At 40.5% G+C, this 24,786-nt stretch overlaps 1 protein-coding gene across 1 annotated transcript in view; it reads left to right on the top strand.

Moving 5' to 3' along the window:
- MTMR7 (myotubularin related protein 7) overlaps positions 1-22,096 on the top strand; it is a 29,016-nt gene extending 6,920 nt beyond the window's left edge. Inside the window, exons 3-14 of the mRNA XM_072122274.1 lie at positions 552-714; positions 3,343-3,500; positions 3,885-4,013; positions 4,649-4,783; positions 7,781-7,913; positions 12,831-12,940; positions 13,488-13,613; positions 13,703-13,752; positions 16,149-16,349; positions 17,613-17,747; positions 19,510-19,636; positions 20,905-22,096. Coding sequence (XP_071978375.1) covers positions 552-714; positions 3,343-3,500; positions 3,885-4,013; positions 4,649-4,783; positions 7,781-7,913; positions 12,831-12,940; positions 13,488-13,613; positions 13,703-13,752; positions 16,149-16,349; positions 17,613-17,747; positions 19,510-19,636; positions 20,905-21,267 — 1,830 coding nt within the window. The 3' untranslated portion in view covers positions 21,268-22,096. The remainder of the gene's footprint in view (positions 1-551; positions 715-3,342; positions 3,501-3,884; positions 4,014-4,648; positions 4,784-7,780; positions 7,914-12,830; positions 12,941-13,487; positions 13,614-13,702; positions 13,753-16,148; positions 16,350-17,612; positions 17,748-19,509; positions 19,637-20,904) is intronic.
- Positions 22,097-24,786: the final 2,690 nt, after the last annotated feature.

The raw sequence follows: 24,786 nt of genomic DNA, 5'->3' as shown, positions 1-24,786 counted from the left end.
CAAAATTAATCATGATAAACCAGGGACACTTACTCATAGAGCCAGGCACTGTGACTGAGGTAATCTTCATATTTGTTATCCATGGCGTCCTTACTTCTAAAATCAACTTTTAGAACCATTATAATAAGCCTGAATAGCTCTGGGGTGTTACCAAAGCCCCTCAATGCTGCAGATTCACAGGCTGTTACAATGAACAGAACATATTACACATGGGAGGGGAGATCTGCTTTGCTCATTGTAACAGCCTGTGAAGTTACAGCAAAGAGGGGCTATGGAAACACCCCCAGAGCCCTTCAGGCTCATTAGCATAATTAAAAAGTTGATTTTAGAAGGGAGAGGGCCATGGATAACAAATATAAGAAGATTACTACAGTCAATGTCCCTGGATCTATAAGTAAGTGTCAACGATTTATCAATGATTTTGATGGTAGATTTCTGTTAAGAGCTTACAATCTATGAGGAAGTAATAGTGACGCAGGGGACGGATATTGCTGAATAACCTATAAGTCTTCACATTTGCTGTATTATAACATTGTGGTTTGTATTTCTAGATTCTTCACAGTCTGATTTCCGGCATTGAAAAACAAGCAACGACTGCCTCTGGTTGCCCTTTGCTTCTCCGCTGCAAGAACTTTCAGATTATACAACTCATCATCCCTCAGGAAAGAGACTGCCATGATATCTACTTGTCTCTAGCCAGACTCTCACGGCCAGGTATTATATGAGTGTGCAGCAAAGAAAGCATTATATCATAATATATTATATTATTAATACATTCTATTATTCCTGCGTTTGCTTATCTCTATTCAGATTTCTCTAGCTAATCGCAGAATTTATTATGAGGTAAATATTAGGGAACAATTCATATGTAATGGGCAAGAACTGTCCGTTTTTTTGGATTCTAGTCTCAATGAGTTTTGATATAAAGTTGTTGTCAGATGTGTTTTTCACTATTATATGTTGTCTAGGTCAGTGATTTTCAACCTTTTTTGAGCCGCGGCACACTTTTTATACTTAGAAAATCCTGGGGCACACCACCAACCAAATTAGCGCAAAATGACACTAAACAGTCATATTATACATATAGTTAATAATATAGATTCTAAATTTATTTTACTGGAACCTGGGCCTGTTTCGATAAACACAAAAGGGATATCCTGGCAGGAATGGTGGAAAGACACACACGAAGCTCTTCCTCAACAGTTCTCAGTTTCTCCCTGTTTTTAGTATATGCTGCTGATTATTATGTGGCTCATATACTGCAAAATAAAGGGGTACAATGAGAAGTACTATGGCAATGAGGCCAGAGTACAAGTGCCAGCTCATATACTCAGCATATGAGCTGGTACTTGTAGTACTACAGCCTCATGACTATAGTATTTCTCATTTTACATTTCTCTGGGAAACAAAACACAGGGGGCACCATAGTTTGGGGAACTTTCCCCGCGGCACACCCGACCATGTGTCGCGGCACACTAGTGTGCCACGGCACACAGGTTGAAAATCACTGGTCTAGGTTATCTAATAATATCATGTATACCTTCATTTGTTCAAGGTTTTTTTTTTTAAAGAGAATTTGTCATGCAAATTAACCCACCTAAAATAAATACTTCATTAAAAACTATGATTAAAACACATTGGGGGAGATGTATTAAGCTGCCTAAGAGTAAGAATGTGCTAAGTTGCCCATGGCAACTGATTACAACAATATTCATGAGCACTGGTATAATGAAAGTTGATCTGGGCAACTAAGCGCTTTCTTACTCTTAGGCAGCTTGATAAATCTCTCCCATTGTGCTTATCTCTAAAAGGTTCCTTTCTATGGCTGCAATGTTAAAAAATGTTAATGTAAATGTAATGTTAATGTAAACTTAAATGAAATTCACCTGATGTGAGTCCAATGACTTAATGTGAGTCCAATGAAGCCCTGCATATTCAGTGAATACTGCATTGCCCTGCCTCCTTTTTCTGATTGACAGGTCTCACTGCTACAGAACATGCTGCTGTGGGAAATATCGAGAGACAGCTTTGTTACATCATTTGCCACTACATGTCATGTGAACAGGATGATGTAATCTAAGGTCCTGTTACATTTGTACAGTCTACTCCATGTATGTGTCTGATCACATGAAATTACAGCAACCTCCATGAAGGATGGGGAGGAGCAGAAGTCCATGGAGGCATGGGGAGGTGTAGAAGTCCATGGAGGCATGGGGAGGTGTAGAAGTCCATGGAGGCATGGGGAGGTGTAGAAGTCCATGGAGGCATGGGGAGGTGTAGAAGTCCATGGAGGCATGGGGAGGTGTAGAAGTCCATGGAGGCATGGGGAGGTGTAGAAGTCCATGGAGGCATGGGGAGGTGTAGAAGTCCATGGAGGCATGGGGAGGTGTAGAAGTCCATGGAGGCATGGGGAGGTGTAGAAGTCCATGGAGGCATGTGGAGGTGTAGAAGTCCATGGAGGCATGGGGAGGTGTAGAAGTCCATGGAGGCATGGGGAGGTGTAGAAGTCCATGGAGGCATGGGGAGGTGTAGAAGTCCATGGAGGCATGGGGAGGTGTAGAAGGTCATGGAGGCATGGGGAGGTGTAGAAGGTCATGGAGGCATGGGGAGGTGTAGAAGTCCATGGAGGCATGGGGAGGTGTAGAAGTCCATGGAGGCATGGGGAGGTGTAGAAGTCCATGGAGGCATGGGGAGGTGTAGAAGTCCATGGAGGCATGGGGAGGTGTAGAAGTCCATGGAGGCATGGGGAGGTGTAGAAGTCCATGGAGGCATGGGGAGGTGTAGAAGTCCATGGAGGCATGGGGAGGTGTAGAAGTCCATGGAGGCATGGGGAGGTGTAGAAGTCCATGGAGGCATGGGGAGGTGTAGAAGTCCATGGAGGCATGGGAGGTGTAGAAGTCCATGGAGGCATGGGAGGTGTAGAAGTCCATGGAGGCATGGGAGGTGTAGAAGTCCATGGAGGCATGCTGTGTTCAGATACATACATGGGGTAAACGTTGCAAATGTAACAAGGTAAAGGACCTTAGATGACGTCACCCTGGTCACATGACATGCTGAGAAGAGGCATGGAACATGTGGAGGTGTAGAAGGCAGGAGTTGCCTGAGCAGGACATGCCCCCTCTTATGCCAGGAAATATAAGATAACGTTGATTTATGTGGATGTAAGGGGAACAACTTTTAGCTAAAAGAAGTCACTGACTGTAAATGTGCAAATGTGGCGAAAGGTTCCCTTTTAAATCTTACAATATTTTTCAGCTTTTTATATATTTTATATTGACTCTGATGCCTTTATCTATCACATTTGCATTGTTCTTAATCTTCATATGTTCTCTTGTATTTTAGTCAAGTATGAAGAGTTGTATTGCTTTTCTTTCAATCCAAAACTCGACAAGGCTGAGCGGGAGGAAGGATGGAAACTCATTGACATGAAAGCAGAATATATCCGGATGGGGGTACCCAAAAGCCTGTGGCAGCTCAGTGATGTCAATCGTGATTATCGTGTAAGTAGAGATAAATATGTATTAGAAAAAGAGATCCCCAAAAGTAGTAAAAAAATATAAGGCAGTGGCACCGGCCTAAACATCTTACCAACGTTAATGTTTATTCATCTGTTAGATAGAACCCGGAAGGAATTGTACTTTTTCATGAGAAAATTCTGAGTTGTCCCTTTACACTGGGAGTCAATCAGTGCTGGTTAAATGCAGCCTAACATGAATAACTTGCAGGTATATGAAAGTGTTCTCTAATTTTGATCAGAGTTACTTTACAATGATATCATTTACATTTTTATTCTGTGTTAGTTTTATTCTATCTAGTTTATCTGAAGTATCTGTTCAACAGTAATCTCATTACAGCACTAGAAGAATAAAATATGTGTCTTTCAGGTGTGTGACACATATCCAACAGACCTGTATGTACCCAAGCCTGCCAGTGTGCCAATCATTGTTGGGAGCTCCAAATTCAGGAGCCGAGGCCGTTTTCCTACACTGTCCTACTATTACCAAGACAACAATGTAAGTATGACAGTGTATTACTGAATGACTTCTTCTAGTACATCTTACAGCAGTGATTGGGGAACAAATGAATGAACCTCATATAATAGTGTCACATCAGGAAAGGGGATGTCATGGTAGAACCCGCCACCCTTTTTGAACATCTTAAAGGGAACCTGGCTAGCAACCTTGTGCGTAGTGCGGCACATGCACAAATAGATCCAGAGACCGAGTGCTTCATCTGCACATGACCGTGCAGGTGCGAGAATTTACTGATGTGGTCATTGAGAACAGGAGGCAGGGGTGGGGTTATTGAAAAGACGGACAGAAGGGAGAAGCTAGGAGGGAGCAGGGAGATGGGAATTTCTTTTTGTTTTTTTTAAATTGCTAATGAAAGTGCAGTTCACAGAGGGTGAACTTTAATATAAGTTTACGTTAGAATTGATTTATTATAAATAATTTTGGGGAAGTTCTCACAATTGTCTATGGGGACATTGGGTTTACAGAAAAAGGGGTCCTGGTGACAGGTTCCCTTCAAAGAAAACCTGCCACTAGCTTTAAAAAGGTGAATGCAATATTTAATAGATGCTTTGCCTCTGATCCATTTGGGGGTCTGTTTTTTGTTCAGATCTGTATAATGTATGTTATTCTTGTAGGCCTCCATTTGTCGAAGTAGTCAGCCCCTGTCTGGTTTCAGCGCTCGATGTCTTGAGGATGAGCAGATGTTGCAGGCCATAAAAAAGGCAAATCCAGGAAGTGATTTCCTTTATGTTGTTGATACCCGACCAAAAGTAAGTGTATTTCTTTTATATTGCTCTTGAGGCTGAAATGTTGGAGTATGGATCTGGATTTTCACCTTCTTTGTCACACAGTAAATCTAGTTCCATTATGGAGTAAGGCCTACCCAAACCTGACCATATCCTGTAGGCATGAATCAATACCGAGTAACATGAATAATGTATTGCTGATGCAAATCAAATCAGATTCCAGGAGTAATCACTTCTAAAATAATGTATTCATTAGAGGATATAGAGGTCTAAAGGGCTATGCTTTTTAATGAAGCCTTTATTTTGGGTTGGTTATTTTGCATGACAGGTTAAATAGCGATCGGCGAGGGTCTACTTGCAGGCTCCTACACTTGAACCCTGAACTCATATGTAATCTGTTCAAGATACGTTTGAAATATTATATACCGTATATTGATAACAGAATGTAATATCCAATGACATGTCTGTCTATGAACAAATCCAATAAAGAAGGGGGCACATTTACTTACCCGTCCTGCGCGATCCCCGAAAGTTCATTGTCTGACGATAATACACTGTGTCGCTTCCCCTCTCAGGTCCGCCGGAGTCTGAATCAGTCGGATCATCCGACGGCAGGCCCCCCCGATTTCTTTCGCATGATAGCCGGCGCCGCATCACCAAAATCCGATAGGATGAGACACAATCCCCTGCTAAATATCACAGCGCCGCAAATCCCGAAAATGTCGGGAAGTCCGATGGAAATGCGATCCACGGACCCTTAGTAAATAAGCCCCAATAAGTACAAATGTGTTATAGAATCTTTTATTCTCGTGGCTTTGTTAGATGGTAGTGCTGCCACCCACTGTCTTCTCCATGTTATACACTTAGCATTTATACTTTTCATCTTGCAGATGGAGGTGAACGCCCAAGTGTTCGATTCATTATCTGTATTTCTATTGCTGTGGTCGAGTGTGAATATGCTTTTGCTGTGTAGTTGTTTTGCCATTGTGATCAGTGATGAGTCTCCTTAGTATTTTATTGCAAATGTGAAAATGATTTTACTTTTGCAGTTCTGACAACCCAGTTATAGTTACAACCATTGCTACCCTTATCTATGTGTGATATATTATTGATGATAGTAACAGCACCAATACTACTAGATGCAAAGGACCTTTTCATCATCAGACACATTCTGCAGGGGCGACACCTTCAATGGTGACATTGAAAAAATGTTACTTAATATTCCCTTACTTTAGGTTACCACTATTTTCAGACATTTTATTTGCAACAAAAAATACATAGGTATTTAAGATGTATGTAAGAGGTGTAACAAGTGTATGCTAAAAGCTATCAAAGTCTGTGAACCAGTATACTAGATATCATCAGTTTTATAGGTTTGTTCTTAAGTTGAGTTTGTATGTAAGTTGGAACAGGTATATGACATTTGGATTTTCAACATTTTGTGTAGTTATGGGAACAAGGATGAACAATCAAGCTTCATTACATTACTGATAATTCTTATAATTGATCATTACAGCCTGGGACTAGTTCAGTAAATGACCAGCATCCAGAGGTTTGTCTGTAACTAGGAGTTGTCTGTAAATTGGGTGTTATTAAGGCAGGGACTGCCTGTATCAGTGTTTCTAAAGATGGCGAGAGCAGCTCACCAATAGCTTCATATAGAGATTCTTCTCAATTCATCTGGATGCCAGGCATGGTCAGTATATGGTGCAAGATGCATAGTGGTAGACCTCTCTTTTTAAGAGGATTTCATCTCTCCTGATAAGCGATGAACGGACCCCAAGTGTAGGTTTGGGTTTGGTGTTAATCTGCTGGATGGATTGCTTGGCAGCCAATCCAGCAATATGTTTGGGTCAGGAGCTAGAATGCCAAACCCGAACCAACACTTTGGTTCTGCTTACATCATACCCTGACACTTTTGTACAAATAAATACTATGTATTCCTTGTATAACAATCTTTTCTTATAGGGAACCTGTCACCAGGGACTTCATTTTCACTAAAGACAGGTTGCAGAAGCTTATTACACCTGCAGTGCAAATCTGCCATTCTGCCTTCTCTAAGCATTTGCATTACAATATAATTATGTGTTATAACTTACTTTGCACCATGACAGACTCCTCTGTTTAGTCCCAGGGGTTGGGCTTTGGTTTGCATACATTTAAAAAAACAACATGTGACTTGTCTGTGCTGCTCCCTCCTCATATCTCAGCCCCCACCTTTTTGCTCCTGTACAGCTCCTCACTCCTGCTCCTTCATCAGCGGGACAGGGAGGAGCTGTACAGGAGCACAAAGGTGAGGGCCAAGAGCTGAGCAGTCAAGACAAGTCACATGTTTTTTGAATTGCATCCAACCCAAAGCCCAACCCCTGGGACTACACAGAGGATTCTGTCAGGGTGCAAATTAAGTTAAAAAAAACTCAATTATATTGTACTGAAAATGCTTAGAAAAGGAGGAAAAACATATTTTCAATGCAGCTGTAATGGGCTCCTGCAACCTGTCTTTAGTGAAAATGAGGTCCCTGGTGACAGGTTCTCTTTAAAACTCTTCAGGTAGCTGTTTCTCCAATAAATGTATAAATAAATTGACATCTGGGCGTTACCCAATGTCCAGCCAGCACTGCCAGTGTCAGTCTCTATAGAGACACATCCTTTTAAAAACATAAATGTTAACTCTGTCAAACTAGAAAAGAAAGAAAATTCCAGGATGTATTTTTTTTATGGGGTATACAAGTATTTTTACATGTCAGGTGACATAGCCTTTAAGTTGTAATTTTATCATTCCTCTAAAGTGGTTCTCTAGAAATAGAGGATTTACATTATCAGTAAATTGGATAACATTTTTAATGTACTATATGTTGGCTGTACAAAGGTACACCCTGATGTCAAAGTCTTGGGGGAGAGAATGTTTGTCTTATGTTGCCTTTACCATAATTTTATATGAATTATATTTCTTAATCAACATCATCTATAAATAAGACTGGACCCCAGCTCAACTAGAATAACCTCTGGATATCTTTGCAGCTGAATGCAATGGCAAACAGAGCAGCGGGAAAGGGCTATGAGAATGAAGATAACTACTCCGACATCAAGTTTCAGTTTATTGGCATTGAGAACATCCATGTGATGAGGAACAGTTTACAGAAGGTTTTGGAAGGTAAAAGAAAATTAAAAAAGACCCTCCATCTACCATGTGTCATTGATGTCTCCCTATGTGACGTCTACACCCACTGTAGATTTGTGGGGCTTATATTATTGTATTAGAGAACTGCACTATATAAATATGAAAAATCTATTATAATAGAGACATTTATAACTCTCTGTAAGGAACACATTCTGGTCAAGATGCTATTCATAACATAAGTGATACACCTATACACTGAGCTACATTAACTGTGTAAAAAATGACCACCATCTTTTGGTGTTACTGAAATCTAGCAGGAGCAGGTTGGGTCCGCGACAACTGGAGATCCTAAGAGGAGGACACATGAGAAGTTATAAGGTCTTTTTTCTTCTCTTTTCTAGGCTATGAGGCTTAATGAGCATTATGTAGTTTATATAGGCAGTGTCTGTGCCTCTGGCTTTACCGGACCACTGGCAGTACTGTGGGCATGGCCGAGCCGCTGAGTCTGGGCACACCCAGATCTGTCAGTGACTAAAAAAACAAAAATTAAAGAAGAAAAAAGCCAACACCAGCACAAAACATTAATCTAACAACACCAACACCAGAAGAGAGCTGCAGAATATTTAGAAAAGTATATATCTCCTTTATTAACAATCCAAACAGATAAATATGCATATTACTCCCAAAAAACTGGGAAAATACGATATATGGGGAAAACAAGATGTCCCATATGTAACGTGGGACCACCACAAAGGACCAAAGACCCCCCTTCTGTATAACCCGAAGTCAAGATGTGCCAATATAATAGTCAAAAATGATATGTCCAACGCTAGCACAAAGAATGCACGGTAAGGTGACAGCAGTGCAGTAAAAACCAGTAGTTCAATAAGCCGGAGGTACCTTCCAGTATTATGGGTTCCAAAGATCTATGTCACAATTACCCGTAGGCATGGTAAGGCAGACAACGGGCAGTCACAGGGGAGGCCAAAAGATGCACCCAGAGGCGCGTTTCGCACCAATGCTTTGTCACCTCCTGACGAAGCATTGGTGAGCAACGCTTTTCAGGGTGCTTTTATGTATACAGGCAGTCCCCGGGTTACATACAAGATAGGGACTGTAGGTTTGTTCTTAAGTTGAATTTGTATGTAAGTCGAAACTGTATATTTTATCATTGTAGTTCCCGACAATTTTTTTTTTTTGCCCTAGTGACAATTGGAGTTTCAAATTTTTTTGCTGTAATAGGACCAAGAATTATCAATAAAGCTTCATTGCAGACAATTTTAAGCTGATTATTGCAATCTGGGACTATTTTAAAGCATCCAGAGAGCTTCACCAGAGGTCACAGTGGGCAGAGGGGTCTGTCTGTAACTATGGGTTGTCTGTAAGTCGGGTGTCCTTAAGTAGGGGACCGCCTGTACTTATCTGTATGGATTGTTAATAAAGGAGATATATACTTTTCTAAATATTGTGCAGCTCTTTTCTTTTGGTGTTGTTAGCTGTTTTTGTTTGAGAGTTGGTGGGATATTCAACATTGGGGCAATTTTGTTTTTCTTTTGCAAAACATTGACTTACCCTGTTCTACTAAGATCACGGAATCAAAAAAACCATAGGGAATGCAATTGTCATTGACAAGATTGTCCCGTTAGATTGATCAAGACTAGCGCCTAGCTGATCTCCTGAAAGCCTTCGAGATTTAGGGGGGCCTTGTCTCCATCTACAATTGTTTTTCTATACTGTGATGATCTTCCAGCCAAGTCTCCTTATTAAATGTACCTTAACTCTATACAATCTACTCCTTCCAGATTCAATTCTCTGTTTTCTGCCTGGTCAGAAATGTGAGAAGTTCATGTAATATGATCTGTGGTGAGGGTGGATGAAGCTGGACTGTGACACTAAGTTTAGATCTGGTGCGTCAGTAACCTTTGGTTTGTAAGATAAACAGGTCACAGTAGTTCCCTTTCGTTTTGGATCCCCTCAGCCCGGATAAACATGAATGAACTAAATACAAGGATATGTTGACCACTTAAGATTACTTCATTACTTCATACTTTGGCAATTTTTTCTGTAGCTCACAAGTGACTAAAGAGTCTACCAGAAGTCTATAACAACAGCTAATCTCTGCCTCCCCATTAAAGGACATCTACCTTCATTTAATTGTCCTAATCAGGACTTCTTTTATTATAACTCTATATGCCCCGATTGCGGAAATATTGGCGCCTCAATCCACCACCCTGTAGCGCTTGATGGCCCGCTTGGTACTGCCCGTCCCCTGCTCTATGCGCTACAGGGGGAGTGCATAAATTAAAATATGAGGCTCCCTCATGCGCTCGGATGATGTAGCCTGAGCACCCCAGGGTAATTTGCATAACTTTTATAACTATATTTATGCAATCACGGCATATAGAGTTATAATAAAATTAGTCCTAGGGAAAGGTGTTCCTCAGGAACTTCTCATTAGGACACATCTACCATCACTAATCTGAGGGGAGATGTCCTTTAAAACAGTTGTGCCATTTCAGATACCCTATATTCACAGTGTCCTTGTGATCATTGGTGATCATTAGAATGGAAGAGCTGAAAACTCCCTAGAGAGCTCCATGTGATGGACCACATGCTTCACCTTTAGTGGGGATGTAGGACAAAGCCTTCCAAAAAGTCCAATAGTGGTCACTGGACTCACTTTGGGGAAGTTTTGGGTCCTCATTAATACTGGGGTTCCCGACGGTCAAATTCCTCAAAAGCAGACACTGTGAGTCTTTAGAAAATCTTCTGCCGAAAAGATCTCATTATTGTAGCTAGTAATACACAATAAGACTACATTCATTTCTTCTGTCTTGCCTTATTAACTTTTACATTACCTGTTCGTTCACTCATGTTGTAGGATGAGAATTGATTTCATGTGTGTGGCCATAAGCAGAAATGTATAAAAAATGTTTACTTACATATTTGGACGATCATAACATATGCAAAAATTACACAAAAATACAAAAAATACCGTGTTAGGTTTTTAAAAAAAAATTTGAATTGCAACATTTTTGACTTTCATAGCATTTCTTATAGGGAATCTCTCCTTTCATGAGCCACAAATAATCCAGCAGTATGTCCTACAGGTCAGTGGATATATTGGTTCCCCTGTAGCTCCAAGGCTCCGTTGACTGAAACAGTTTATTTAACAGGCTTTATCTTGCTTTGTAAAGGTCACATCAGATTTTACACTTTGAAGCCCCCATAAATCTCAACATACTCTACAAATAGAATATTCAGTGCATTTTAGAACAATTCGGCGTTTGTAGATCCTTATTTCCATGAAAAACGGATACAGTCTAACGTCACCGAATACTAAGAACTATTATTGTGGCATGGCTCCCTGTTTTTTCAGGTATTTTCTATTCTGTAGATGACCTGGAAAGAGGCGAAGGCCTCGCAGGAGGTCTCCGAGATTATCATTTGTATTATTGTGTGGTCTTAAGATGTCGTCTTCTCACAGCTTGATGTTTTTCTCGTAGGAGGAAGCTTTAGATTTGACATGTCACTGTTATGCATTGTTACTTATTTTTATGTTATGTGAATGTTTTATGCACAAAGAACATTGACCACTGAGTCTTTATTATATAATTTGGTAACGCTACGTTCTCCTGCTAAAAATATTCTAAAGATAATATACAATCATATTTGTTGTACCTGCGGGATTTTATTCTAGTAACTTCCTGCTTCCTGAGTAATTGTGCTGTGACCCTGAGTTCAAGAGTGATTTACATTGAATGATGATTGACCCTGGGGTCACTTGACAAGTTTTAAGGGTGTTACAGTCTTTATTGTTATAAAAAATTGTTGATTTCTAGGCTTTTAACCTTCTTTTTTCTCAGGAACTTCATAAAAAGATGCTAATGTACTTTCCTCATGGCTTCTACTTTCCATCCCTGGTCAGTGTAGTGGGGCATTTAGGATGGAAGTAACATAGGGAGAATGTTCCCTCCTCAAGACTACTTTTTTTAAAAAAAATGGGCCTCAGTCACATGATATTTATGTAAAAGTCAGTGCTAAGGCCACTTATTATGGACACGACTAGTGATGTCCCAGTTGCGGTCATTCTTTATTACAGCAACATTGACAAGGCCACAAGAAAAGTTGTTCTAAAAATTAATAACTTGTGATATTATTATTATGACTATACTTTTAATAAAATGAGTAAAAAATAAAATAAAAAATAGCTGGCACCCACATAGTTTACATAATAGTAAAAAAATATCATATTAAAATGTGAAGTACAGGCGGGCATCTACCACCATGATGAAGGACTCTATGCAAATGAGCCTGAGGGGCTATAGGTGTCCCTCCAGCTCATTTGCATACAGTCTTTCATCCTGGTGGGATTGTCCACTAAAAGACCTTCCAGCAAATAATAAATATTGTTTGTTAATGAAAAGTAAGTACCAGTCCATGGTCATGTGATGTCACACAGGTGCAGAGCTCATTATATCACACAGTGTAATCAAAGATGTGTGATGCTGACAAGCTGTGCACCTGTGTGACATCACATGAGCATGGACTGGTGTAACTACACGAAGTCAAAGCTTCCTGTTGCATGACAGCAAGAAGGCAGCAAGCAGATATTTATAAAATTGGTATAGAAAGTATATTGGAAAATTAAATAACTTTTCGTTACATAAACAATAATAATTATTTGTTGTAATGTGCTTAAAGTGAACAACCCCTTTAAGAAAACTGGAGCTGACTGAGGTCTGTGCATAGTCCTCTCTTCATGCTTTACACAGATAGGAAGTGGCAATCATTTTCAGTTGTGGAGGAAGTGTGTTTCCTACATGTACGAGGCATTCGTGTTTTAGCCTAATAAAACCCATTTTAACTATATGTACTGTTTTGGAGTTGAAATATTTTTACAATCAACATCTGTATAAATTTAGCCTCTTGTTTGGTCTATGATTGCAGTTTGTGAGCTCCGATCTCCTTCAATGGGTGAATTTCTTTGGGGTATTGAATCATCTGGATGGTTAAAACACATCAAAACAATACTGGATGCCGGCATCTTCATTGCAAAGGTATTCACACGTGTTTTGTCTTTGTCTCATCTAACCATAGTCCACTACTTGTTGTCTTGTATGTGTTGCTCCTGTATATGTGGCATTTTCTGAAATCGGTTATTTGTATATACGGTAGTCTTTCATGTGCATTTTTGATGGATGGAAGTATGTGATGCATTGTTACAGGATGCCTTTGTTATAGTACAGTTTACAAAAATAGAGTTCAGTTTAAAAAAAAGTGAACCCCCAGTGAATACTGCCTAAGGGAAGTAAAAACAACCATCTTTTTACTATTGTTGATATGATATGAAGAGTCCACAGATGTTTTCTGCAGTTTTCATTTTACATTAGTCAATAGTGAGAAAAATCAGTCTTTATACTTACCCTTCTTTAGTCCACTCTTGACTTCACTCCCCCCCCCCCAAAAAAAAATTTTGGCCTAAAGAATACTTTTTGAGACCAAAATTTTAGAGTTTGGAATATTGAGGTGTCACTTTTTGGCACACTGATTCCCTATGAAGAGTGAGATTTTTCGGCTAATATTTGGTTTAATGTTCACATTCAGGCTGTATCAGAAGAGGGGGCCAGCGTGTTGGTTCACTGTTCTGACGGATGGGATCGCACAGCTCAAGTCTGCTCAGTGTCGAGTCTCTTGCTTGACCCTTATTACAGAACCATCAAAGGATTCATGGTAAGAGGTTTTATTTTACATATGTGGCATAAGAAATTACGTTTTGTTGTATATTCTAATTTATTTTTGTTTTCCTCAATTATTATTAGGTTTTAATAGAAAAAGACTGGATATCATTTGGACACAAATTCAACCACAGGTAAAGATAGTCCCTACAGGCATGATGGAAAATAATGTGAATGATGAGCTATACAGGATTCAGGATGTAGGATACAGAATGTGGGTTAGATAAAATCGGGAGGTTCTTGGTGTAAATGGGGCGTTTTCCATCTAATTTATAATGACCTCCAGTGTCTGACCCCAGTGATAAGCTGCCACAATTTTCTGAAAGACGTAGGCATGGCAGGTAATGGAACAATGCAGGTCAACCCACAATACAGAACGAATGAGCTGTTTTTCTGGCTACATCTCTGTATTGATTGCAGCACCAGAACCAATCAGGATGAGCTCATGGGTAGAGTTCTGTAGTTATAGAACCTCACAAATCTTATATTTAAGCACAACTCTGACATTTTCTTTTCACAGATCCGTAGCTCTTGGGATGTAGAACAACTTTGCCTATTATCTTGATTACCTATGTGCAACAGTTTCTTTGCTATCCTTCTCAGTTTAGCCTACTTTTACACCAGCTTGTCTACTGGCTGTGCTGATTTCTCTTATGATCTGTAGTGTTGTAATCAAGATACGGACTCAAAGAGGTCTGCTGCATCCTGCTTACAGAGGAGGGGTGGGGGAGTCATATGACAGTGCTCTGTGTGTGTAGTTGAGACTAGTAGCAGAGCTGAGTGCTGTGGATGCAGAATTCTCCCAGATAGAATAATGAGGCACAAGATCTCCCCTGTTCTTTGTCAGTCCCTCCATCCCAGTCTGTAATTTTACAGAACTTTCTTTGTTTTCTTTCTCTGCTGGTTTCTACAGTTTCTTAGTACATATTCCATGCTCCTCCCTATGATGAAAGCTGGCAGGCTAGTCACAATATAGATCTGGTATGTTCACTACGCAGTATTCAGAGTTTTTACTTGTAGGACTGTCAGATTTGTTTTAGCGATGGGTCATTTGCGACAAGCCTGCTCTTTATGGTGAATGATGGGACTCGCCCCGAATTGTGTAGCTCCACCTCTTATTTTGGTCACAACCCTTCATAAACCATATAATTTCAGGTTAAGAATGTTGTGGGGCTGTCAGCCTAAAATAATTCCCTATGTTATCACATAAGGAGCCCTTCAGGAGCCAGAAAAGCTGGCTCTTAATAGTGTGGGGAGCGTTAGGGCAACCTAAATTTGATTGAGCTTCAGGAGCCAGAAAAGCTGACTCTTAATAGTGTGGGGAGCGTTAGGGCAACCTAAATTTGATTGAGCTTCAGTGCAGATACAGGAAGAGGGAAGTCTACACCCGCTACACTGCTGCTGCTTAAGAAGATTTTTGTCAAGTATCTTCAGGATAGCGCTGCACAGCCTTCCTCCATAGGGAGAAATGGCTGTACTTACAAGGAAAGATAGAACAAGCTCTATCTTTTCCCCCGTTACGGTACAGCGTGGTGGGCAATATGTCCATCAAAATGGGTGGACGTATTGCCCATTTAAATACATAGGGCCGTATGCTACCTTTACCAGAATGGTACAGTACTGGTAGCATACAGCCATTTTCACACGTCCGTGTGAAAGCAGCCTAACTCTGGAAAGAAAAGGGCATTGTTCTGTTTGTTTTTAAAGGGGAAGTCTCATATGTCAACTTGGTAAAAATGATAGCATCAAAGGTACTTTAGTTCTGCTTCATTATTAACTGCAGTCAACTGTCCAATTCCCCTTCAGAGTCCCCTTGTAAAAAAACCCGATAACCGAGTTTATGTTTGTGTATCTAACATAAATGCCTATAGGCAAAAGGTGCCACTATATCATAAACACCTCGACTTATCATAATCATCCCCTTCACCAATTTGGATAATTGTTAATAATAATTTAGAAATCATACAAAATTTGTGATGGTTGCAAGTGTTTGTAACCAACAAAAGAACAAAAGAGAGGATACGTATGATGGACTAAGGTAATATCAAAAAAACTTTATTAATACATAAACACAGTAACAACAAAACCACATAATAAAAACACTTAAAAAGTGCACCATGCAAGGTGTACTTGACCTCCCAGGACCAGTGTGTCCGGGGCTCCCCAGCCCCAAGCCGACCAAGTCAAAACGACAAATGTGTGATGCAGGACAATGAGGGAAGTACTAAATACAGCTGAATAACATCAAATTGCAACAGGCAATATGTGCATACATAAAGTGACCGGTTCAAAAAATAAATGAACCCAACAGTCCTGTATATAGTAGCCTAAATGCCTGAAGTATACGGTACCTAATGTGGATCCATATGGTAAGGTGAGAGAGGCAGAAAGGCAAGGTCGGAGTGGGGAGGAGGAGAGAGGAGCGAACCCCACGCGTATCGTCACCTGCTTCCGGTGACTCCGATAACGTTGAATTTCCTAAAAAAAATGCCCTTTGATTGCAATACTTTACATCAAATTTATATTTCAGGTATGGCAATTTAGAGGGAGACCCCAAGGAAGTATCACCAGTGATCGACCAGTTTTTGGAATGCGTCTGGCAGCTAATGGAACAGTTTCCATGTGCATTTGAATTTAATGAAAGATTCTTGGTCCACATACAACATCATGTTTACTCCTGCCAGTATGGAAACTTCCTGTGCAATTGCGAGAAGGAGAGGAAAGAAATGAGGTGAGACAATACATACCCCATATGATGTGTTGTTAAAGTGAACCTGTCATCAGGATTTCACATTTTCGCCTAAATTACAGGTTCCCACAGGCTATTTGATACTATTTTCCCAATCGTCTTTTATAACAAACATTTTAGTTCCATTTAGTTATACCTAGTCATATCATCCCTGTACTATCAGAGCTCTCCCGCCTTCTTCTGTTCCCTCTTCCCCCTCCCTCTCCCTCCGGCAGACATGGTAGACTCATGGCCGCGTGAGGGAGAGCTGGCGGAGCTCTGATGACACAGGGACTCTCAGCCTTGCACAGACGCCACCATGACTCAATCCTCTTTGCTGGCAGGGCACCAGGTTTAATCTTATATACTGAATGAAGCTCTGAATGTTTATTATAAGATCAGATTGGGATTTAGTATTACATAGTCTATGGGAACCTGTCATTCAAGGTTGCATGAAGTCCTATGGAGAAAGGAGGGGGAGTAGCGAGGAAGAGCGGCCTAAATTTCATATCATATAGTGTGCTATACTAAAGCGATGGAGCACTTTTTCCTATTTAATGGGGTATTCCAGGAATATGCATAATTCATATGGGTCATTTAAATATAAGCTAATATATAATTAGTTGTTTGTTAATTATAACTATAATTAGTTGCAGAAAAATGTTGTGGTCATACACTATAATGAAGAATTAAAATGCTACTGGCCCTTTAATCAGTCCTTTAATTTTATCCCTGTGGAGGAGACACAGGACAGCAGATGGCCGCTGGTCACATGTTCACATCACATGTGCTGCACCTGTCTGGGCAGGTCATGTGATTATCACTACGTTTGGCTGTAGTCGGTTGGCTGCAGTGCATCCAGTATGGCCAGTGTTGTGGTGAGACACCCATCTCAGTGGGGCAATGTGGAGTTACACATCATTACTATGGTAACAGAGCAGGACAGTCTGCTAGATCATCACTGGGAGCAGAGCATAAGAGGGGGAGGTGTTATTGAAAACTGAAGGATCATGGGAGTTGTAGTTGTACATGGCAGCCATCTTGGAAATAGCTAAGCATACTTTACAAAGCCCATAAAATTTTGTGAATCACAGAAGTAAACTATTTAAGCTTCATTTTATGACATTGAGTTATGTTGTATTCATTTATTTATAACATTATGGGTTCCGGATAAGACCTTCATATTTCCAGATTACCCATTTAAGTGGTTCTTATTAAACATTAAAAATAATCCACAAATCTGACTATTATGCAATTATCTTATAGAATTCAGGAGAGAACATACTCTCTTTGGTCTTACTTGTGGAAGCAGCGGTTGGATTATATGAACCCATTGTACAGACCAGATCACAGCCAGACTCAAGGAATTCTGAGGCCAAACACCACTCCATGCCATTTCCGGTAAGATAATTCTGCTCCTCCTATGCATTTGGTGAAACAGCAGAACAGTCATTAATTTATGTCACCCCTGATGTGCCCCATAAACTTCACTTTTGCTTCTTGGATATTCGACCAATATAAAAAGTTCCTATAGCACAAGGAGATAAGATCTCTAAAATTTCGATGCACAAGAACATGTAGAGAACTTAAAACTTATTAAAACGGCCGTATATATGGCCGGCTTCCAGCCCCATGCATTCCAATGGGCAACATGGTACATTGCCGTGTTTCCGTACCGTGAGAGAGATGTATAAAAATATAGAGCGTGTCAATGGGTACATATAAAATATGGCAGTGCACCGAATGCTGCCATATATATACGTGCTGTATCCAGAACCAGTGGGAGTGCATTCTGTCAGCCAGCCATTAATCAGCCGGCCATCATTTACCAGCCCACCATATTTTATACGGTGCTATACAGTGCAATATGTCCCGTATTTATGGCCGGCATACAGCCATATATACAGAACAGAAGTGTTCATGAGGCCTAAAGATAAAGGTCCTTCCTTGCCTTGCAGGACTTTTTGATTGATCACCTATCTTTACTAAAAGGGATCAATAGCAGAACTGGCACCTCTGCTGATCAGGTGCTTGCAGGGGGTGCAGGGTCCACATAAATGCTGCTGCCTGCTCACTCCTTACGTATTGTAGCTATGTCTTATTCTCTTGAAGGACTCTGAGCTGATGTTACCAGTTTGTAAGGCAGAAGCAGTGCTCAGAGGCCACTTGTTATATTTACCATTCCTTGTGAATTAATTCCAGGCTTTGGCTTTAAAAATGTTATCAAAACGTTCTTGTGTGATTATGAACTATCTGCAGAATCTGGTTTATTTTAGTCCTAGTAGTCTATGGAAGATTGTTATTTACAATGGCTAATTTTAGAAGTAAGTGTCGACAAAGTCAATTTATCTGGTCTTTTAAAACCTTTAAGTCTGAGAAAACTGAAAGCTTAAGAAGATTGTCTCACAAAGAGAATGTACTACCATATACCTTATTATTGCACTTGAGTGGCAAAGGGGTCCTTGCTCGGGAACCTTCGCAGATTGAAAAGTCAGATTGAAAAGTAGCTACCACTGAGGCAGGACTAGTCAATAATGGCAACTTCTTAAAGGGGTTGTTCCAAGTTTAAAAGGCAGGATAGGTGATAAGGTGATTGGTGTGGGTCCGACTGCTGGGAACTCCTACACTCTGAAGAAAAGGACCGATCGGGTGAACAGGAATCCTGTACTCCCTAATTAATGGAGAATGTGTCCTCCTGCTCCATTCTCTTAATATGTGAGTGATGGAGATAACCAAGCACAGGGCTTGGCTGTCTCAGACACTTCCATAGAATAGAATGGAGCGGCAGGACACCACATGCTTCACCTGCTGCTCCTCCCATTAGTGAGAATAACATCCTCGTCCACCTGATCGTGAAGGTCCCGTTCTTGTGATCGGTAGGGGCTCTCAGCTGTGAGCCCACACCAATCACTTTATTATTCCCTATAGTGTGGATAAGGGATAACCTCTAAACTTGGGACAATCCTTTTAAGTCCACACACACGTTAAGGTAGGATTCCCAGCAACTTTGATTGGCCAAAATTTGTGACTAATTTAGAGAGAGATTTTTTTCTCATTTGTAACATCAAAAGAGAAACCATTACAGTATGCAAATCATAAAAAAATATCTGGACTACAACCTTTGTTTTTGCCAGAGACTTACATTTGTTTTTCATTGTGGAAGGTTTTGGAGAGGTCTTTACAATCGTTTTGAGAAGGGGATGCACCCACGCCAGTCTGTGACTGATTTTCTTCAGGCAGTAAAAGAAGAGACCCAACAACTAGAGGAGGAAAGGGAGTTCATGGAAAAGGTATCTTAGCATCCTTATTGCTATACATCGTAGATGTTAATGATTAATAAAATCGACCTTTCAAGGTATCAGAACTGTTTTAAATTATTGCATTCCCCAAAATCTAAAAATGTTGCATGATCTTTTCTTATAATGGTGTCATGCCTCTGTTAATCAACCTAGAAATGTCTAACCAAACAACATGTCCTCTTTAATCTTGGGTCTTGATATAGATATATTCAGATAGACGCCCTAAAATTAGGGCAATTAGGGCACTCGGCAACTTTTAGCAGCCCCACAGACAGTGAATTGAGCTGTAGTAGACATGCTCAATTATTTGGTGAGAACAGAACCCTCATCCTCATGAACTGCATGTTCCATCCTTCTGATTGGTGGGGGTCCTATGTGGTTATCAACCAATAACAACGACACTTAGGACAAGCCCTTTAAGAGTTCCATTGAAACCAGACTAACACCTGTCTAAGGCTATATTCACACTGCCGTTGCCCGCCCGTACCGTACCGTAGCGGGCAACGGCAGTGTACGGGGAGAGGAGGAGGAGGTGAGCGCAGCTCACCCCCGCCCCTCTCCATAGCAACCTATGGCGCACGGCCCCGTATTACGGGAAAAGATAGGACAGGTCCTATCTTTTTCCCGGGTACGGAACGGTACAGGCCGTACCGTACCGCTCCCGTAGGGTGCCGTGCGCCCATAGGAGTGTATGGGGGACGTATATCGGCCGTATATACTTCGGTCGTATATACGTCCCCCATACATTCGTGTGAATGTAGCCTTAAATTACTTCTACTGATGTTAAATGTCCAGCATTACATGCTCATTTCTTTATGCACTGATTGGAACTAATTTAGTGCATAAAGAAATGGCATATTTACTTTGAAAATGACTTTTAAAGAATAAGAAAACGAATTGGTTCCTCACTTTATGCCCTTTTCTATGCACTAAAAACTGTTTCAATTAGTGCATAAAGGAACATGCATGTAATGCGGGACATGTAGATGTCCTTTAAGACTTTAAATATTTAAAAGAAAGTCTTTAGCAGAAATAGAGGGCTGAATTTGCATTGATACAGCCCCCTGTGCATGGTTATCACAATTTTGACAAGGATAACACGTCATAATCATGCTCTCAAACTAAAATCACCAAGCAATAAGGTTGTAGTCACTTTGTATAACACCAAACAAATTGGTTTATGGCCATGGATGGGCCTCCACATAAAAGAATTAGGAAATGGGTGTAACTGTTTTCTTGTCTCACAAATTTTCCTTTAGAGATTAGCAAAGCTAGAAACCCGTGAGGTGAATGAAACCAATGCGGATTATAATGACCAGCCAAAAATCCACAACTTCCAGATGTGCATCACCAAACACTCTCCTGCTAATACACCCCAAGATTACAGCACCAACCTGAAGCTATTTCCCTCCCGTAGTCCATCCCAAGGTGAGGATGACTCGGCGCTCATCCTAACCCAGGACCACCTAAAGAGCTCTGACCCTGACCTGTCTGCTAACAGTGACCAGGAATCCGGAGTGGAGGACTTGAGCTGCAGGTCTCCAAGTGGTGGGGACTCATTACCAAGTGAGGACAGTGGGAAGGACCCCGATTCTGATGAAGCAGTATTCCTCACTGCTTAGGGATCTTAAGAACCACTTACCATAATATTATGTGTTCATATCTATTTATAGGGAGATGTGTGATGTAAGTTTCGAAGAAAATACTGGAAAAATGAATCAACTAGGTTTGCGTTTCAACAGTGGTTTGTACAAAGAAGACATGTCTATGGGCTAGGGAATGTGCGTTAGCATTTATGTTACATACATATATACACAAAGGAGTGGGTTGCCCATACAACATTATTTTTAGATTTCTTTCAAAATTTCAAGGTTCACAATAATACTGGAAATGCGAAAAAGGCTGTAATGTGGGTTTCTTCCTTTAAACAGATTCAACATTGATATATAGCAGTGGTGGCTAACCTATGGCACTGGTGCCAGAGGTGGCATTCAGAGCCCTTTCTGTGGGCACTCATGCCATCACCAGAGATGACTCCAGGCATCTTCCTGCAGTCCCAGACAGCCCAGGACTTGCTGTGCACACAGCTATTTTAAAGCAACTGTGCTACCTGGGACTACTGGAGGAGTGGGAGGTTTTGGACAGATCTTGATCATCCAAATTTCTTCTATTTTCTGCTTTATTGGTGTCCTCAGGGTGCTGGTATCAATGAAAGCTGAAGGGTAAGAGAAGGGATTATAAACCACAAATTAAATTTCTGTGCGGGCACTTTGCAATAAATAAGTGGGTCTTGGTTGTAGTTTGGGCACTCGGTCTCTAAAAGGTTCGCCATCACTGATATATAGGATGTGACCTAAAGTTGAACTAAACTTTTAACATGGCATATATGAATAGTGCAGTAGATAATAGCAAACTTTATAATATACTTTTTAAACTAAAATGTTTCCTTGCCTCTTTCATTCTGCTACTAGCAGTTTTCTTTGTACTCACACTGACAGTTCATAGATAAGAAGCGCTGATAAAGTTTCTAGTTACTCATCCAGTGAAATTGTCCCTGTGAGGAGCTATACTTTACACTCCTGTCTTTATCTATCTGCTGTGTACAGAAGGTTTTCAGAAATGTGCTCATTACAGGAGAAAGGGCAGAAAAAAGGGCTTATAGAAGCATTTTTTCTTAACTAAATAATTTATTATCAAGATTTTTTTTTGTTTAGTTACAAAAAGGTGTCCATTCCCATTAAATACCCTCACTCAATCCATGAACACTGGAACAGGGAGAGGGTAGGCCCAAACACTTTTGTAGTTCAACAGCAACGCATGCAATCGGAGAGAATCACGTGTTTTGTGTTTACATGCAAAACACGTTGTGCTTGTTACCGATCTCATGGGCTTCAGTTGAAATGCATATGCGATTGGGCCAAGCCCCTACATAGTCTGTTTGACTCGACTTTCTACAGGCAAGTCATCCAGAACATGGGAACACAGTCCAAACCCATGGATTTCCACAGTACCAGATGACTTTTATGGGAAAGAAGGTTGCTCATGTTTGCATTTTAATATTAAATTATTTCATGGGAGATATGTTGCCACCAGAGGTGTCTCCATTTCCCGGTACACTTGGGCATAAATGCATGCATATGGACATGGGCAAGCAATATTGCCAACATTGGAGATCAGTTCCATTGTTTGAAGTTGGACAACCATTACATTTACAGAAACACAATTGCTACATCATTGTACCTCATTTTGTGGCACTTTATTGTATATCTAAAAAAGGATGAAGACTCATAAATAAGGTATACATCATTTTGTTTCCTGGATTTATTTCTTGGACTGTACAGAAAAAAAAAACAAGTATTTGTTTCAGAATTAAAGGAAATCTACCATTTGATTTGATGCATTATGAACCAAACATACCTTGAGAATGCTGTAGCTACACTGATGCAGAACCATAGCTTCTTTAATCTCTGAGCTGAGTGGTTTTGTTGAAAAAACTATTATGAAATTCAGGATAAAGAGGCTCTGTCGCTGCTGTACCTGGCTTGTCGCTTTCCCTCTTGCACTGCATCAGAGAATGATGTAATCTCTGTGATGTGCCTGACAGGCAAAAGTAATCAATCGCTGCACCATCCCCGAGCTGCTGTTTATGAGAGATCCAGCTCAGTTGATTAGTCCTGTCTGGAAGGTTCAGGAAGCTCAGTGTAATGTGTTTATGAACAGCAAGCGGCATGTGATCCAGCTTTCCCCAGGTCCTGAATGTCATAATTGTTTTTTCAGCAGGGATTAAACAAGATGTTTATGCATCAGTGTAGCTGCAGCAGTCTCACGGTATATTCAGTTCATAATGCATGAAATCAAATGGTAGATTTCCTTTAAGGCTGCTACTTGTATCAGCAGGAATTTATCTACAGAAGCTTATAGTATGGAGGTCACTGAAAGAGAGCCTTTATATAACACCTACATGTAAGTGGTCCAAATTCAATGAGTGAAATGGAAGAAATGGAAGGTGGCATTTTCTGCTATGAAAGTGTCACAATGGAAAGTGGGGGGACTGAGAAGTCTCATGTGTGGGGGGTTTTCTGTACAAAAAAAACCTCTCAGATCTCATTATAATTGTATATAGTCCTTATTTTGTATTTCCATGTATTGCAGATATCCTGCTTGTCACATGAGAATATTAGCTGGGTCCCATATACTCGAATCCTTGCATGTCAGCCAGGTCAAAGAGCCATAGGGTTTTGTTGAAGTGCTTCCCGACACAGTGGTCTTCAGAATACACACCGATCCTTTTATACCAGTGCTCTATGGTAGATACATGTAGGGCTTATATTCACATTAGATCAGTAACTGCACTAGTGAGATAAGAATCAATGTTGTATAGTACCTCCCTCGCCTTTCTGTAAGGTGTCCCCCGGCTGTTGCATAGTCATTTTGAATGTGTATTGAAGCTGCTATTAGTTTCTTTTGTAAGCTGCATGGATAATCCTACCAATTGTTCTCACTTGCTGCTTTTGTGACCAATTACCTATTGGTTGTATATGAGTTTACAAGCACTTGTAGTGCTACTATATAAGAACAAACCTAGATGCAGAAACACCATCACAGGATCACAATTTAAATTGCAAAATACAATGAAGATGGCCGATTGTCTGAGATTAAGGGGGGATCCATGCTGTTGTCTCTCCAGCATCAGAGACATCCATCCATGGGCTGGTCTTGTTTGTTGTGCTGGTTTTTGCAGTGAATCCCGCAAGCATCGGAAACAGACTGCAATCGGCAGACGTATCTGATGTGGATACTGCTGCAATTCTCAAACTTTGCATTGATTTCCGCCCCACAAAGTGACAAAGAATCTGCAGTGGAAAGGAGTTACTCCTTATGTGTTCTGATACCCTTATTGTACAGGCACATGATAGAGGTTTGGGCAGGTTGTGCACAAAGAAGCATAGTAAATAAATCACTAATGAGAAGAAGTCTCCAAATATCTTTGCATCTGCAGGGCGACGTTGTTCGCTTTTGCACAAGCCGTTTATTTCATTATGTCAGCGAGTGCTAACTTTTGTACTGTCAAGGGGCTGTGCCTGGCATAGTAATCCCACCCATTGAAGTAATAAACGGGAAATATTAGACTAACCATCTAT

This window comes from Engystomops pustulosus, chromosome 1 (assembly GCF_040894005.1).
Source record: "Engystomops pustulosus chromosome 1, aEngPut4.maternal, whole genome shotgun sequence".
In the NCBI taxonomy this organism is placed as follows: Eukaryota; Metazoa; Chordata; class Amphibia; order Anura; family Leptodactylidae; genus Engystomops; species Engystomops pustulosus.
Note: the sequence above shows the minus strand (reverse complement) of the source record. Positions and strands in the feature narration are given on the sequence as shown.